This window comes from Gregarina niphandrodes, assembly GCF_000223845.1.
Source record: "Gregarina niphandrodes unplaced genomic scaffold scaffold00010, whole genome shotgun sequence".
In the NCBI taxonomy this organism is placed as follows: domain Eukaryota; phylum Apicomplexa; class Conoidasida; order Eugregarinorida; family Gregarinidae; genus Gregarina; species Gregarina niphandrodes.
The window spans coordinates 23658-40476 of record NW_011645780.1 but is presented as its reverse complement, the minus strand read 5'-3'; the positions used below and the strand labels follow the sequence as shown (position 1 = coordinate 40476).

Here is a 16819-nt window from a genome sequence, read left to right as displayed (position 1 = left end):
CTAAGGCGCCGTGTTAAGGCCGCGGTCCGAAAGGGCGTGGGTTCGAATCCCACCCTTGTCAGCAGCATTGCATGAATTTTCCACCCGGCAGAGGCAATGTGGAATATCTTTTCACAAATGCACACATACTTATCTAGCATGGATCACTGGACTATCCCCTCAACCCATCAGCTGAACATATTGTGGCGATATCTACTGGATTTGACAGCAACATCGAACAGCTATTAACGGCTGTCAACCAGCAAAAATCTAGCCAGCGTACAAAATCTACTCCGCGAGCAGAACGCAGCGCATCATATCACAACTCATGTTGCGGATTTCTACCAGAACCACTTTTCGAAGTATAGATTGACCGCCAGATTCCTGAACTGGTTAGCGAATCAATTATGTCGAATCACTGAAACTGAGGAATATTCCAAACATCTAACATTGAGGAAGATCTAACATTGAGGAACATCTAGACCCTTGCTGACCACGCACAAATCAGACCCGAGCCACACCACAGTTGATATCCTTATAGGTTTTCCACAACGTGGGGGGCAAATTGACAATATACAAACATTCTTCCCGAAGCCACAGTGTATCCTGTTCACTGGAACTTACTAAGCCAACCAAACCTGAGGTGTGAGAGAAGAAGCTCAAAAAGCCACAAACGAAATGTTGTCGGCTGGTATCATACGGCCATCACAGTTACCTTGTGCGGCAAAATCTGGATACGGAAAGGATAAACCCCTAAGAGTATGCGGAAGCTACATTCCGCTCAATAAGTTACTCAAATACTCAAAGAACAACATGGTATCCGAATATGGAGGAGTTACTCCAGACAGCTGCTACCGGAACATACTATACGAAACTCGACCTCAAGTGCCTCTGAAGGAAACGTCCAAACCTCTAACTACCTCCTACGGTCCAGACTGACTATATCCAATGTCCGTTGGAATAACGCTGAAGCGACTTTCAGTCCAAAAGGTAAGCGATTGATTGTATTCACACAGGTACTCGCTTACCTTTCGGACTGAAAGTCGCTCCGGCCTTATTCCAACGGACATTGGATAAAGTGCTACAACCTCTACGGCAGTGCTACAACCTCTACGGCAATTCTAATGTCCATATGTTGACGACATAATCATCTTTGCGGATACTGTATTCGAATGCTGGATTCGAATGCTGTTCAAGGACCGAGAGAATAATTGGAGCTACTCGCCAATAAATGATCCAAATCACAACTAACCTCGGTGAAGGAAATAAATAGAGCTTGTCGTTTGAGTCGGTTTGGTGTGCCGATACGGGTGTGCCGGCCCGGCAGCCGGGTGCCCCTGAGAGTGAGCGTTCTCGTCGTCGTCGAGGTGCGTTGTTGCTGGCATCGGGCGCTCGCTGCTAGTCATGTCGTCCCCCCAAAAAAACCTTTTTATTCACCCTCACCCATTACGTGCGGGCACGTTCTGTCCTGCGACATCCCGAGCGCGTGGTTGGCGTCCCACGGAGGCCTACGACGGCTCATTTGGTCTTACTCCCCGAAGGGCCCAGGTTCAACCTGAATTTACCTAGAACAAAATATGAATGTTTGACGTCCATAATTATTATCTTGTCAGGAATGGGTTGTTCGGCTAAACCGAAGTCAGCCACCTTTTTGCAACGTTACTGGCAGCCTGGTTTGGGATCCGACGTCTTTTCATTGCCAAATAACTTCTCGACTAATTGTGGGCTTTCGATTGGATTTCGCAGGCCTTTCCAAATGACTGAAAAGAGTTAACACGCATGTATCAAGACAGATCACTATCGAATCTCATTTAAAAAAAGGGCACAATGTGTGTGCACCGGTATACACACACACACACACCTAACGTAGTTCGCTGGACTATCCCCTCAACCCACCAACCGGACACATTAAGAGGAATTTGAATTGATTTTTTCTGATGTAAGCACTCACTTGTGGGTAACCACGAACTACGGGCGCTTTATGCAACCCACCCATCAGGATCATCGTCCGTGGTATCGGCGATTGTAGGCTCTATGGGGGTCTCTATGAAGGAGTGGTCTTATGACGGAGTTCAGTTCGAGTTGCGGGTTTCTTTGTGGGTAGCTAATCTATTCTAAAGGGTGGTATAGCCTAGGTGGTGTCGTCTAGATGTATTGCCTAGGTGGTATCGTCTAGGTGGCATCGCCTAGGTGGCATCGCCTGGATGGCATTGGGGGGGGGGGGGAGGTTGCATTGTCATTAGAAGCGTTTGAGCTGTGTTCGAAGTGTCATTCGGGAGCGGCTTTGGCGACGATGAGGAGCAAGTGGCTGTTGGCTTCCAAGTTGATGTCCAGGTTGAATGGCTGGAGAGCAGGGATTAGTCCGGGTACAGTGAGCGGCATGAGATAAAGCATGGTGTTGTCGCCCAGGTCGGGTGGTCGGATGACACCCGCTCGATTCTTGGAGTCGAAGTACGAAATGTACTCATTAAAAGAGGCACACTCTCCTCCTGCACTCTGCAATAAGCCAAAGGCAACAAACTCCTTCTTAAGCATTTCCTCATATGGAGATCGTAAAGAAACTGACAATAGTCCATTGACCGATTGAATGTATTGTGGCACGTCGCCTGAGATACCCAACAAAGTCACCGGCGTCTTACGCTTATCATTTCGTGCGAGCGTGCCACTCCAATACTGCGGAGGCATCGCAACGGAAGGCAACAACGCTGCAAACTTGTTCATCCATGTCTCGGACGTTCCTCCGTTCCGTGCCGGAGGTCCGACCGTTCCGCTGGCACTAGACCCCAGAACCTGAATTTTTGATTCCAAGTCCGAAGGACCCCCACTTTGAGGACCCCCACTTTGAGGACCCCCGCTCTGGGGCCCTATACTCTGAGATCCCATACCCTGATGACCCCCGCTCTGAGGACCACCGCTATGGGGAGGACCACCGCTATGGGGAGGACCACCGCTATGGAGAGGACCCCCATTACTTCCCGGGCCCGATTGGGGACTTACAATCAGGGGTCCGCCTACCAGTGGTACCGAACCGCTCCGGTAGTTAGGATCACCTGCGTCATCAGACGCTCCACTCGACGTCCCCAGGGGCATACCACTGCATCCCACAACATTGCCTCCCACAACATTGCCTCCCACAACATTGCCTCCCGCAGCACTTGGGACATTTGGCGAAGGGTACTCCGGCAGCAGCGGAGCCAGAAGGAGAGACCACCGCTGAGACTCCGAGTCCAAGCTCAGTATCCCTTCTGCAGCCAGACGCTGCTGTCTAGAAGTCAACTGTGACAAAGGCCACCGAGGCGGCCCACTCTGCCAGAGCCGCCAGAACGACAAGAAAGCCTCCATCAAGTCCGGGCGCTGTAGGATGACCAACTGCAAGCAACACGCGTGTGTGTCCGACATGTGTGAACATGGGTGTGCTACATGTGTGAACAGTGCGTTCGACAGGAGCACGTGTTCGACAGGGATGGGTTTGTTTACCTCCTTGACCGCTTCCATTACACTCGCGGGGTCACTGCTCAGAATGTATCGGCGGGGTTCGGCGGATGGGTGGTCTCCATGGCGACTCCGCTTGTTCGGGGGCAGTGGGGACAGCTGCTGTTGGAGGTGATCGTCTGGCAGTTCCGCCACTCCCATGGTTTTGCGAAAAAGATAAAAAGCTTAAAGTCTCGGCTTCCGTACCCGCGTTCTAGTCTCATTATGTTGTTGCTGGATACCAGCAATGACCTCTTCCTCCGTGGCGCTCTTAGACCTGGATTTTTTTCGGCTAAGAGATTTCCCCACAGGCGTCTTGGAAGACTGGGTCTTGCCCTTCTCGCTGTCTTTTTCGCTGGGAACAACTTTATCGCCAAGGTCCTCATCCCTAATTTCATTGTCCTTAGCCTTAGCCTCTTTGTCCATGGCCTTAGCTTCCTTGTCCTTAGCCTCCTTGCCCTTAGCCTCATTGTCCTCGAGTTTATCTGAGATTTCTTCATTGCAGCCTTTATGCCATTCAGCCTTGTCCTCGATTGCGGCCAGTCGAGCGTATGTAAACATCAAGGCCTGAAGAACTAACATGGAGCAGACCGCTCCTACGGTAGTAGACTTGTTCAGACCTAATTGGAAGTGGGTCCTTAGCACATATTCCACAACTAAGAATATTCCGACTGGCAGGAACAAAATGGAGGCGAAGAAAATAATGAACTGTTTCCACACCGCCCAATTCCTTGGGTCAGTCAATACATCTGTAGGGTCAAAATGTTTACCCGGATACCATCCACCATCAGGTCTTGCCAATGGGTTATGATCTATAATACATAAAGTGTACCTGACTTTATGTGTCGGACTTTATGTGTCGGATTTAGTTAGCTCGAGTCGCTCATTTTCCATCCGTTCATTTTCCGGCTATTCAAGCGCTTTCCTCCTCTTACGCCTTTTGTAACCTACCTGTTTGAGGCTCTCTAGTAAGCCTTAGGGCCTGAGTGATAAGCCTCTGCATTTACTAAGTCTAAAAAAATTTCTCCAGGATGGCTCCTTATGATTACCTTTTCAAGTACATCATTATAGGGGATACGGGCGTCGGGAAATCCTGCTTGCTTCTCCAATTCACGGACGGGCATTTTCAAACGGATTACGATCTGACAGTTGGCGTTGAATTTGGATCGAAAAGCATCACTGTAGACGACCGGAATATCAAGTTACAAATTTGGGACACGTACGTAACACTTATTAGAGCAGTCTTGAGTTTCCACCATTCCAGCCGGAGTTTCCACCATTCGGGCCGGATCTTACCATGATTCCGGTGAAAGGTTTGGGGCCGGTGAAAGGTTTGGGGCCGGTGAAAGGTTTGGGGCCGGTGAAAGGTTTGGGGCCGGTGAAAGGTTTGGGGCAGCAAAGGTCTGGAAGTATTGTGTGATTATTGTAGAGCTGGCCAGGAAGGATATAGGTCTATCACAAGATCCTATTATCGGGGAGCAGCTGGAGCATTGTTAGTTTACGACATTAGCAGAAGAGAAACATTTAATCATCTTTCACGTTGGCTTGATGAGGTCCGACAAAACTCTAACGTTCATCTAACAATCATGTTAATAGGCAATAAGGTAATCAATATATGGATAGTATATCTGGATGATATTTGGATGACAGATTGCTCTTTCAAATCTAAGTCTTGCTGTAGTGTGATATCCAGCGGCGAGAAGTTACAACGGAGGAAGGTGCGATATTTGCTCGAGAGCACGGCCTTATTTTTCTCGAAACCTCCGCCAAGACAGCGACCGGAGTAGAAGAGGCATTTCTGTACTGCGCTCAGAAGATTTACGATAATTTGCAAAAGGGCTTGTTTGATCTGCACGACACCTCTCTTCATGGCGTTCGGATAGGACCCCAACAGGATACGTACATGCTAGGATCCCGTGAGCATAACGCACAGGGGGATGTGCAAGAGCTTTGCATGTCGACACGGGTGTATGGACACGGGTGTATGGACACGGGTGTATGGACACGGGTGTATGGACACGGGTGTATGGACACGGGTGTGTGGACACAGGTGTGTGGACACAGGTGTGTGGACACGGGTGTGTGGGCGCAGGTGTGTGGACTCATCGTCGACACAGACAGGCCCACACAGAACGGACAGACGCGGACACATGGGGAACGGGTTACGAGGTCTTTTTAATGTAGAAGAAAATCAGAAGGAAGAGAACAGTCGTTGCTGTTGATCACCAAAAATGACTCAGGCTGATGTCTAGTGGGACAACCAAGCACGGTGGCCAGATGCCATGTACAGCACGTCAGATGACCGGCGAAAGCAGTACCCCCGTGGTCCAGGGAGCGGCCGAAAGAGTGGAGCGATTCGAGTCCAAGTCAATGGGGGATTGCAGAATGGTGGTTCAGACATATCTTTCCGTTGCGAAGGTCGTATGCTGAAGGTGATTTGCTTCATCTGATGAGTGTTCGCTTACCCGCCTGGTGAATCTCACCAGGCGGGTATATATGGGACTCTTAGGTGGTCAACCTGTAGGGTTGGGTGACTCTATAGGGTTGGGGGAGCGACCGTGGCCGACCCTAAAGGGTTGGGCGAGCGACCCTGTAGGGTTGGGTGACAGGTTTGTGGGAGGTTCGAGAAGTCTTTGGTCGATGGCTGTGTGAAGGAGTGCGGGTATTCTGCGAAGAACCTGGCGGGCGGCGTCATGCGTGTCTGCGAGGGCTATAAGGGCTGGTAGTGCACGCGGGAGGAATCGATTGGGTTTCAGGTAGAGGGCGGTGGCATAGGCAACTGCGCTGGGTGCAGGTTGCTGTAGTACGGCGAGTACGGCGCCGTACATAAACCAATGTTTTGCCACGGTGGGGTCTTCGGCCAGTGCACACTCTAGCCACTGCAGGGCCGTTTGTCGCACTGGTTCCTCTACCGCCGCCAGCCGGGACCTCAGCGCCTCCCCGTCTAACTCTTGCACCTTCGTCACCGCTAAACCAACACGCCGGCCCGGCTCCAAAAGGTCACGCAATGTCGCGCCGCCCCTCGTGTCATCCAACGGCTTCTGGAAACTGTTGCCAGGCACTTCCTCCAATATACAACGCGCCACCGTCGACGGCAACCCCAACAAAATCTCCGCCTTCCGGAACCATACCTTCGCACGGTAATGCTGATCCGCTATCGTCGTCGCCGCACCCCAGAGACAACCCAACGTCTCCTTTTCCTTCTCCACCTGCTTCAACGCTGCACCAAACATCTTACGCGACCCACTGGGGCCCCGCCGACCCTCCTCTTCACGCCCCCCCGTTCCAGCCGGATGCAGCGTTCCAGCTGGATGCAGCGTTCCAGCTGGATGCAGCGTTCCAGCTGGATGTGGTCCGACTGCCGACGGCAACGACTCCTTGGCCAGGGTGTTCGTCGCCTGACCTTCCGGCGAGGCACTCAGTAAATTGTGCGCCGCCAACCAAAGTGAACAAGGCGCCGGCGACTCACTCGCCAGACTCTTCGCCAGACCCGGAGCAGTCAGCGTGTCCGCCTTCTCCAGCAACGCCTCATAGTTATCCGTCGCCGAAGCGCGGATCCGGCCCAACAACGTGCTCGCCACCAAAGGCACTTCTGACTCACGCCGCGACAACCGCACAAACTTCAGCATCGTCCACGTCACGTCCTGTAACGCGTTACTCATGCACGCCTGCACCTGGTTCCCAATCGGCGCCAGCGACGCCGGCCACCGGTTAATCAACGAGGAGTACAAAGCGTACAAGAAGTTACGCCGGACAAACAATTCGCTTAAACTTTCCAACCCGAACTGGCGCGGCACCGAGTGCCGATAAGCCTTAATCAACTTGCTGTACGCGTCCGGCACCGGCGGCCGAAACACTACCGGGGTTCCCTCGTGCACCTCCGAAACTACACAAAGTTTGTCGTGTGGAGTTGTGTATGCATGTCACATAGTATGCACACACACTGTGTGCAATGTGTGCACACACACTGTGTGGAATGTGTGCACACACACTGTGTGGAATGTGTGCACACACACTGTGTGGAATGTGTGCACACACACTGTGTGGAATGTGTGCACACACACTGTGTGGAATGTGTGCGAGTGTGTGCGTACCAGTTTTGGGTAGTGCGAAGAAGAGTTGTTCAATGAAGACGAGGATTGTGTAGATACCGCGTGTCGTATCTCCGAAGGCGTGGATATGTAGGTAGTTTTTGTCGAGGAGTAATCTCCGATGGCAATCAGCTAGTCCGGTGCGAAGGCTTTGGTATATTTTTTGTAGTATAACATCTCTGTCCAGCGTTTTGAGTTTGTTACAGAGGCTGTCGGTGTTGGTCGCGGGATATAGGAGCCAGCAGAAGTCGGGCATGTGGAAGGTTGTGCCGTCGCCGGGTTCACGTTTGACAACGAGTTGCGGAAGTTTACCCAAGGCGTCCAGATCACGTGCCAGACAACTCTGTAACTCGTGTCCGGTAACCAGCTCTTCAAGGGTGGTCCAGTCCTGCAGCTTCGCCGACGACACTGCACGCAACGGCGCCGCCGAATGCTTCGTAATACTCGACAACGAACTCCACTGATTCAACCGCTTGCTCAATTGAAACGAAAGGAAGGTGAAAACCAACAGGTTCTCCACCTCCAAGCTCTGAATAGGACCCAACTTCTCCATGTCCACTGCTACCGGCGTCCCGTTCGGCTGAACCAACGGCCAATGTAACCCAGGCAACTCCGGACTCGCACGACTCCGCGGCTTCGAACGCAAACGCAACTCGTTCAACCCTCGCAACTTCTCCACATCCATCGCCACCGACGACTCACCCAATCGCCGCCCCGCTTCCCGCAATACCAACTCACACTCCACCGTGCAACTCCGTCCCCATAACTCCATTGCCAGCGTCGCCAACCCGTCCAGGTCGAGTCCCCGCACTGCCGCCGCAGCACTCGCCGTGTCCGCCGCCGCCACCGTCCGGTCCGCCAGCGACTCCACGTCCGGGGCTTCGCCCCGGACGTCTCGGAGGCAGTCAGCGAGACGTTGGCAGGGAAGTTTCTCTTCCTCGACGAGGACGACGAGTAGTTTGAGCCAGAGGTAACGGTCGGACGTGTGACGGAGGGTGTGTTGGACGAGGTCGGCGACGGGGCCGGCGGTGCCGACTGCGCTGGCTGCGTAATACAGGAGGTCGGGTGCGCGCGTGTGTGGCAGTAACGCAGTGCAGAATGGGCGGAGGCGATGTGCGGTGAGGAGCGTGTCGTCGGGAAGACTGAGGGCAGCCGCAAGCAGCCTGTCCGTGGTCGCCTGGTGCAAGGCGGGCAGGTCCTGTACGCCGACGAGTGCGCCAAACTTGAGCGCTAACTGACTCTCGCGGTGGCAACCCGCCAGCCACTGCGCGGCCGTCGGTTCCTCGCGTACGCGCGGTTTTAAATAACGCACGATCGCGCATGCTGTCGCACGTTCCGACAATCCCGTCGCACCCGGCCGACTCAGCAACGCCCGTAATAACCGTTCGGAGCCGAGCGCTCGTAGTAGCGCACGCGACGCAACCATCGCGGCCGCCACCGGCGTTATCGCACGACTCGCCGCCACTGCCGCTGCGCACCCGCCGCGGCGGAACAACACCGCCGCCGTACGCGACCCCGCCAGCCGCTCCTCCGCTAACAACAAAGCCACCACCTGCAACCCCGACCGCACCCACAGCACCGCGCCTTCGTCCACGTCCGCCAACGCCAACTCCGGTGTTAACGCCAACTCCGGTGTTAACGCCAACTCTGCCAGACCTCTTATGGGACCGGCCAGAGCACCGCCTGTCTCACCCGTGGCCAACAGCCCTCCTCCACCTGCTCCTCCTCTTGCGCCTCCTCCCCCACCAAGGTAGGGTTGGAGGAGACGGCATTCGAGGTGTGCAGCGGCGCGCCAGAGTTGGATTTTGGCGAGTGCTTGTGCGTGTGTGCGGTGCGTGTGTGTGGGTAGATGGTCGGGAAGTGTGAAGAGTGCGGTGGCGCCGGCGTGTCGGCCGAGCGGTCCGAGTCGGAGGAGTGTGGCGATAAGGCAGTCTGCGAGTGCCGCCTGGACAGCGGGGGTGGCTCGGGGGATGGTGCGTAAGAGGCGTGTGAAGGTAGCACACACGCGCGCGATTGCACCCGCGCAAAAGACCCAGTCGCACAGGAAACGCCACACGGCCGCCCGCCCGACCGCCGGCTGCGCATCCAGCACGGCCAGCGTCGCCACTGCCATCTGAACATCCCCATCCAGAGCAAAGACCTCGCTCTCCCTCGCTCGACTCTCACCCCGCGCCGCCGCGGACGCGCCGAAGAATGCCAGCGCCGCCGGTCCCGACTCCGCGCTCGGTCGGGTCACCAGCCGCGCCGCCAAGTCCGGTCGGAACGCCGTCGCCGCCGTTGTCGGAGTCGATCCCTCCACAGTCGGCAGAACATCTCGACGTCGAGGTTCCGCCAACAGCGGGTACAAACGCTCTCGCACGACGACCGCGAGCAAGGCGGCTCGCAACCGCAACGGAGCTAAGGCGTCGGGACTCCGTCGCTTCTCCAACTCCGCAGGCGGCGGCGGCGGCGCACCTGTCGCATAACCGACCAGTAACGGCCAGCACACATTCGACGCCGGTAACGTTGAAGCTAACTGCAACAACCCGCCTGGCTCAGCCGCCGCACTTCCTTCCGCCAAGGCCAAAGCCAACCAGGTAGCCGCCACGTCCGACAACGCCGGAGCCACCGTCATCCGCGGCACCACTCGGTCCAGCAGCCGCAACAATTGCTCCACCGCCTCTCCCGACAACCCCGCCAAAGGCCGGTGACAACACGTCAGCAACGCCGCACCCGCTGCATTCAAGTTCAAGCATTCCCCCCGCGTATGCCGGTCCCACGCCTCACTCACCACCTTCAATACCGCCCCCGTCTCCAACCGCTCCTGCACCTGCGCCAACAACTCCATTACGCTCGGCAGACTCCATGCCACGTGCCGGCGCGTTATCCAGCACTCCGCCGGCCACCTGCTCGGGAACACCTTACCTCCGGCCGGGCCGTCAGCAACGGCAGGCTGACCACCGGCAGGTCGACCATTGGCAGAAAACGTTTCTGGTGCAGGCAGCCGATCCGCAGCCAGTTGGCCCGTAGCCAGTTGGCCAGCCGACAGCTCATGAGTGATTAGCCACCCGCTAGACTGCCCCGTCGCGGAGTACCGGTCCTTGAGTCGAAGAAGCAGCTTCGCCGGATTGTGCACTGTCGCCAGAATCTCGTCGTCGAACGCCTCCAGTTGCCCGAGCACTTCCAGCGCACAGACAGCGCTCAGCGGAGGCGCTTCCGGCACGACCGGCGGGAGCAGCGTCGCGAGTCGCGCTGCCAGGGCGAGGAGCGGGTTGCTCAGCGGCTCCTCGGCTGGCGCGCTCCCGCGGTAGCAGGGCGGCACGCCGTAGGCCATGCGCGCATCTTTTACCCGGCGGATCGAGTCGTCCTTGTTCTCGCAACCGACGGGCTCGCTTCGTCGGTTCGAGTCCTCGCCCCGTCGGTTCGAGTCCTCGCTCCGTCGGTTGGAGTCCTCGCTCCGTCGGTTGGAGTCCTCGATTCCACCCTCCGCGGGTTGTGCCTGTTGAAGCAATTTGAGACGGTAGACAAGCAGCGGCGCCGATTCTTCGTCTTCGCAGTGGGTGTTCGGGTCTTGGACGATGAGCAGATCCCGGAGCGGACTCGGCGGCAGCAGGAGGTAGAGGCCGCGTTCCCGCGTGATGAGAGGAGTCTCAACCCGCGCAGCCATCGCCACCAAGGGCCGCATATAAATGGTTGGAGTATCAATTTTGTATATCAGTGGCAATAACTCCCGGCCGTAATCGCTCTCGTTCTTGATCAACTCCAACATCTCTGCTTCCTGGCCACCTTCACGGCCACTCACCCCGTCTGAAACTAGACTACCCGTTTTGTGTTGGGCTGGACCTGGATTTGAGTCAGTGGATAATCTTCTGGTCCAGAGTAGACGTTGTAGAGCGAGTAGGCTGAGTCGCTTGTGGCTCTTTAAGATTGGACCAGCGGGAACGGCGAAGTATTTACGAGGTACGAGAGGTCTGGCGGACCGGGTGGGGTCGACGCTGGCGAAGACGAAGGCGAGGAGGTTGGTGGTGGCAAGGCTGAGATCGACGAGTCTGGGAAGCTCGGTTTGGTTGGCAACTGCATGGCGGGGGAGTTCCGGGAAGTCCGTTCTAGTCCAGCCACCAAGTTGGTCAAGTGTTAGAGGAATTTCGACTTTGTCTTCGGCGAAGAGTGCTGTTTGACCAGGTTGGTATCTGAGGGTGCAGAGGACGTTGACTGCCTCCTCAAGCAACGAGGGCAACGCGGCGGGATTGCCTCGAGATGGGAGATACACGGCGTCGGTTTCGTCCTTCATTTGGAGCGGCATTTCGGGCTTGAGAGCACACAGTGGTTGAAGTCCCGCATGGCACAGGAAGGCTACAACGGCCTGGTGCCGTCTTCCGAAGTAGGGCACGGCAGCCCCCAGCACATCTGTGGCGAAAGACAGCAGCCCATGCACCAGATGCACGTTCATTGAGGCTGCCTGGCAAGCACAGAAGAGTGCACTACCCAACAACGCCACCGCTTCCAAATGTTTAATCTGTGCTTCTAACGGGTCGCACGCATCTACAAACTGCTTGATGTTTTCCGGCACCGTACAGGCTGCATGAGCCCGTCGCTCTACCGTCCGCTTCAGTACCGCCACGGCGTTGCTGCTATAGTGCAGCACCAACCTCCTTACCGACTGGTAGACTGATTCCACCTTTAACCAAAATGGACACAGACACACACATCTTGCTAAAGCCACAACCACTCGCGCATCGAAGGTTACGTAGTTACCCTGAATTAATAACACCGCCAACGTCTGTCGACATACTTCCTGATGCTGCTGAGCCTTCCTCAACAATACTGTCACCGCAGCCGGACTGTACTCCATCAACGGCGCAATATACAATGTAGGAAACTCCGCGGGGCCAACGCCCTCCAACGCTGCCGCCAACTCCACCGCCTCTGCCAAAAATACAATATAACGCCGAGCAGAGGCCGCAGATGCGAACATCCCGTGGAGCCATCGTCTCAATAAATTCGCCCCCCATCCATGCAGCACATTCTCGCGCCGCAAACTGTCGAACAGCACGTCGCCCGCAAAACAATCCGGTAACTGTGCCAACCGGGCCAACACAGTACCCAACTGGTGCACCGCCGGCGCCGCTGCGGCTCCCGGCGGCTTCCGTAATGTCACCTGCTGTGCCTGTCGCTGCACACGCAACAATTTCAACACCAACTCGTCTGCTGCCGCCACGGTCTCCAGTGGCCCCGTCCAATATCGCTGGAATGCACCGTACTTGGGACCCATCGCCTGCCCTTTAGCACTCCACTGCGCCATTAACACTACCACACACGTTATCAACGGGTCCGCAATTATCTCAGCCACTGCACGCACCAACAATGAGCGACACTGACGCAACGCATACTCACACCAACTGTATGCAGATGCCGTCCATTTCAAATATACCAACGGATATAAGACGTGCAGGATGCGCTCCGCATCCGACCAATCTGCCGACAATACCAACGTGTCCGCACGCGCTATCGATCTCTCCACAGCCGCGCACACACGGGCACTCTCGCTCTCACCTCCTCCTTGGTCCAAGTCCAACATGTCAAACTCGAATGCGTCGGTACTGTAGTTATTCAACTTCATCACGGAACATAGCTGCAACTTACGCACAATTGCAGCCGGTAAACGCTCCAGGTCATTGTTCACCAGACTCAAGCAATGGTCGACCCACCGAATTTTGCTCTTAACCAAACCCATCCAGTCCCGGTAATATGTTACCAATTCGAGAGCCGCATCCACGTCATTCCGCAATAATGCACGAAGTATCAAGGCGTACGGTGACTTACCCACCGTCATGTAACGATCCACCAGCTCCGGAATAAAATCGTCCAAGGGGAGGTAACTCAGAAACCCTTTCTTCAGGCAATCATCTAACCAAACACTATCGCCAATGCAGGTTAATTTGTCCAGACCATCTGATAGGATCCTGCAGAAAATTTCGTGGAACCTCGGCCGCTTCAAAGACTCAGTAGCCAGATACAGAATCCGAGCCAACTGCATGTCATCTTCGTGACCCTCTGCAGTCAAATTCAATAAGCTATATAAGAGGCGACCGATGGTCAAATCGTCTTCTTCTAATCGCACAACCTGTCCGTGACCGGTCCTTGGACGGGACGGTTCCTTGTCCAGAAGGTCGGCCCAGATAGTTATCATAAAGTCTATATTCTCCGGTATTGGAAGAAAGTCGCACATATTGGGGTCTATACTAACTATGGTATCATCATTCAGGCGCAATCCTATCTCGTCAGAATCACGACCCGACTCTAGGTCCCTTGACGGGGTTACCCCCCTATCGGGGGCTCCTCCACATATGGAGGCTGCTCCCGTAACGGGAACTATTCCCCGTATCAGCCCGTCTCCCTTTCCCTTTCGCTGCCTGTCACCGGGACTGTTGTGAATGAGCGCAAGCAGCCGTGCAGACTCCAATCTCACATCGCGATAGCGCTGTCTAATCTCCCAATTTGGTCTGTAATGATAATAGTCCTCATCCCATTCAGTGCATTCCTCGATCAGAGTGTAAAGCGCTCCGTTTTGATTAAGCATTTCCTCATGACTTCGGAAGACGCTGTCCCGGCAACCTCGGCCGTGGATAGCGTTGGCGGAAACGGCGCTTTTATAAGGATTAAAGCGCCTGTCGCCACTGCCTACATCAGAAAATGGAAATCTCGTGAACGTACCCACAATAGCGGGGCATTCGCACGTTAAGCGATCACATTGGTCCCAGTCTCCGTGGCCATCTAAATTTTCGTGCAATTGGCGAATTATGAGCCGCCCCCACGCATAGCCCGCTCCTAGATACGAACTGAGGTCTGAGTAGCTATATGGCAGCGGGGTGTAGGTAATATCTCCAATGGCCTTTTCATGCTCGTTGGAATCGAAGTCAAAGTAATGCGTCGCCAGCCTTCGAATAACCCATAAAGCTATCATAGGTTGCTGAATATCCAGCGCCTGCTGTAGAAGGATCCTTAACATAGGCATGAGTGGATAAAGGTCGTAACTGGCAAACGGGGCCCCGCTCAAGCACTCGTACCACCGATAGTCGTGCAAAGCGGAGAACCCAACTGTTCGTGCGGGGGAGAGAGTTGCCAATCTCCCCAAAGATTCGATACAGGAAGCCATTAATGCGCCAAATATACTCACCGAAACCGGCTGCACAACTTGGAGCTCAATCACCTTGATGTATTCCTCGCAAACCATAGACGCTTGCCGCAGCATATCAGAATTCGACCAAGTCCAATTCGACCCCTTTATTCGCTGCAATACTTGCGTCCAATCTTGGATTACCACAATAATGTACGGGTCAAAATACGGCAGGAGACGATGCAACTTACCCAATTCCGGACTCGCCGCGGAGGAAGAATGCTTTTTCTTGATCCAAACTCTATCAGCATCCGGATACAAACACGTGTGCAGCGCATCTAAAATTGCCAAAGGCGCCAAATCGCTTCTAGCTCCCAGCCACTGCACCGCTGAGTAGGCTAGAGCACTTAATACGATAGCTCCCCTCTCCAAGATGCTGTTCACGTGAATCAAACTAGTCGCGGGAATTGTGTTGGACTCTTTGATGACTAAACTGTAGTTCTGCTCCTCAGTAGCAAACGACGCATCAAACGGGATAGTTAACCAGTACCAGGGATATATGGCACTTTGATCACTGGGGATTCCGTTCTGAACAGCAGTAGCAAACTTGCTCAGAGTACCAGCTTCCTTGTAGAGAATAAGACAGCACAAGAAGCAAATGCAACCGAGATGACTTATTTCGTACCTATCAGCGCACCTGGCGTTAAAGGAAGGTTCCTGTAGAGTGGGCTGCGTTGCAGCGTCAGATCCACCAGCCTGTACTACGACTCCAGCAAAGTCACCGACTCCAATGTGGTCCGTGACTCCAATGTGGTCCGCGACTCCAATGTGGTCCGCGACTCCCATGAAAGGGTGTTGCGAAGAGTTTGAGCGTACTTTGAAGACTTTCTCTACAAGGTTGTGGTCGTTGAGTGCGAGCAGGACTGTGGTCATGAGTTTTCTCTGGGCGGTTGAGTACTTGAAAGGGTAGGCGGTATCGGCGAGTTTCGAGTCGAGAGAAAGTAGTTTGACGGCACTAATGACCAGCTGCTTGTTGTTGCAGGAGGAAGGCATAAGGAGGACTAGTTTGGCGAGTGCGCTGAGGATCAGGACGGGGTTGAGTTCGAGTGAGAGGAGGAACTCCACGACTCGGAGGACGACTCTGTCTTGGTCTTGGCCAGCGAAGGTGGTGATGGGGTTGAGGAGTTGTTCCAGCCAGAGGGCGGCCTTGGAGTAGACGAATTGGTGGTGGATTGGGGCCAAGTCCTCCCGGCAGGCATTGAGTCGATTGCTGATAGCGTGTAGCCCGCTGAAGATTTTATTGACGACCTCGCAAAGATAGCTGTCCCGGAGGGGGTAGATGATTTGCTTCATGGCGCCCACCACCAAGTACTGCTGGAAGATGCCTGAAGCCTGGGCAGCGAAGAGCGAGTTCTGCACCAGAATCTCACGGTCCTGCAAACGGAATGCACTATCATACAACGTAGCCAGGTCATTCAGATGCAACAGAGGCAACAGAAACCGCCCCCAGTTGAAAACGGACTCTGAACACGGCCCACTCGTCCACAGATCCGAAGCCTGCGTGCACACCATCACCGCTCCCAGACAGAAGTCCACTCCAGAACGCAACATATCAAAACGTACGTCCGCAGACGAACGACAGCATGTCACCAAACCGTCCGTCAGCGCCGCCGCCGCCGGCCACCACGTATCCGCAATCAAGTGCGACTCCCGAGACGTCGTCCCCACCATACGCCATAACCGTAACACCTCCCACACCTCCACCGACAAACCCTGCACATTCATCGAAGACGAAAACTGACGATTCACCGCCGCCATCAACACGAAACTGAAAAAAGATCGATCGATAAGAGACCATAGAGCGAGGCCGGAGGGGAGGCAAGTGAGAGTGGTTGGTTACTGAGCTAATAAGCGTTCATGAGGAAATAAACCGCTGAACGATTGCTTGAGAAATGCGCAGAAGATCTCCAGGAAATATGTCGGCTGGTTATTCGTCATCGTAACAATCAACACCATAAACGACATCAACAACGAAGCCCGCTTGAATATCAGGAACTGGCAAGTCGCCTTTGTCGGTCGTATCGCCGATACAACAGTTCTGGAACAGAGTGTAGAAGGAAGGGCTCAGACAGGATACAGAGACGAGCGTAGACGGGAGCTTTTCGCGAGGAACGCGTTAGGG

General features: G+C 54.7%; 5 protein-coding genes across 5 annotated transcripts; 2 read left to right on the top strand and 3 right to left on the bottom strand.

Annotated features, from left to right (window-relative positions):
* Window positions 1-657: 657 nt before the first annotated feature.
* GNI_063210 (hypothetical protein) lies at window positions 658-918 on the top strand (the record flags this gene model as incomplete). The annotated part of the gene is made up of 1 exon (XM_011131729.1): window positions 658-918. The coding sequence occupies one exon, from the start codon at window positions 658-660 to the stop codon at window positions 916-918; it is 261 nt and encodes an 86-aa protein (XP_011130031.1).
* A 1329-nt stretch (window positions 919-2247) lies between these two features.
* GNI_063200 (SPOC domain protein) lies at window positions 2248-3612 on the bottom strand (the record flags this gene model as incomplete). Its single annotated transcript, XM_011131728.1, has 2 exons — window positions 2248-3348; window positions 3457-3612. 2 exons carry the CDS (start codon window positions 3610-3612, stop codon window positions 2248-2250), a joined length of 1257 nt encoding a protein of 418 aa, XP_011130030.1.
* A 24-nt stretch (window positions 3613-3636) lies between these two features.
* On the bottom strand, window positions 3637-4453 carry GNI_063190 (VMA21-like domain protein; the record flags this gene model as incomplete). Its single annotated transcript, XM_011131727.1, has 2 exons — window positions 3637-4262; window positions 4402-4453. 2 exons carry the CDS (start codon window positions 4451-4453, stop codon window positions 3637-3639), a joined length of 678 nt encoding a protein of 225 aa, XP_011130029.1.
* A 28-nt stretch (window positions 4454-4481) lies between these two features.
* GNI_063180 (Rab GTPase family 2 protein) lies at window positions 4482-5629 on the top strand (the record flags this gene model as incomplete). The annotated part of the gene is made up of 3 exons (XM_011131726.1): window positions 4482-4669; window positions 4880-5054; window positions 5132-5629. 3 exons carry the CDS (start codon window positions 4482-4484, stop codon window positions 5627-5629), a joined length of 861 nt encoding a protein of 286 aa, XP_011130028.1.
* Window positions 5630-5963: 334 nt separating this feature from the next.
* Window positions 5964-16662, bottom strand: GNI_063170 (hypothetical protein; the record flags this gene model as incomplete). Its single annotated transcript, XM_011131725.1, has 3 exons — window positions 5964-7336; window positions 7545-16465; window positions 16538-16662. 3 exons carry the CDS (start codon window positions 16660-16662, stop codon window positions 5964-5966), a joined length of 10419 nt encoding a protein of 3472 aa, XP_011130027.1.
* Between the last annotated feature and the right edge of the window lie 157 nt (window positions 16663-16819).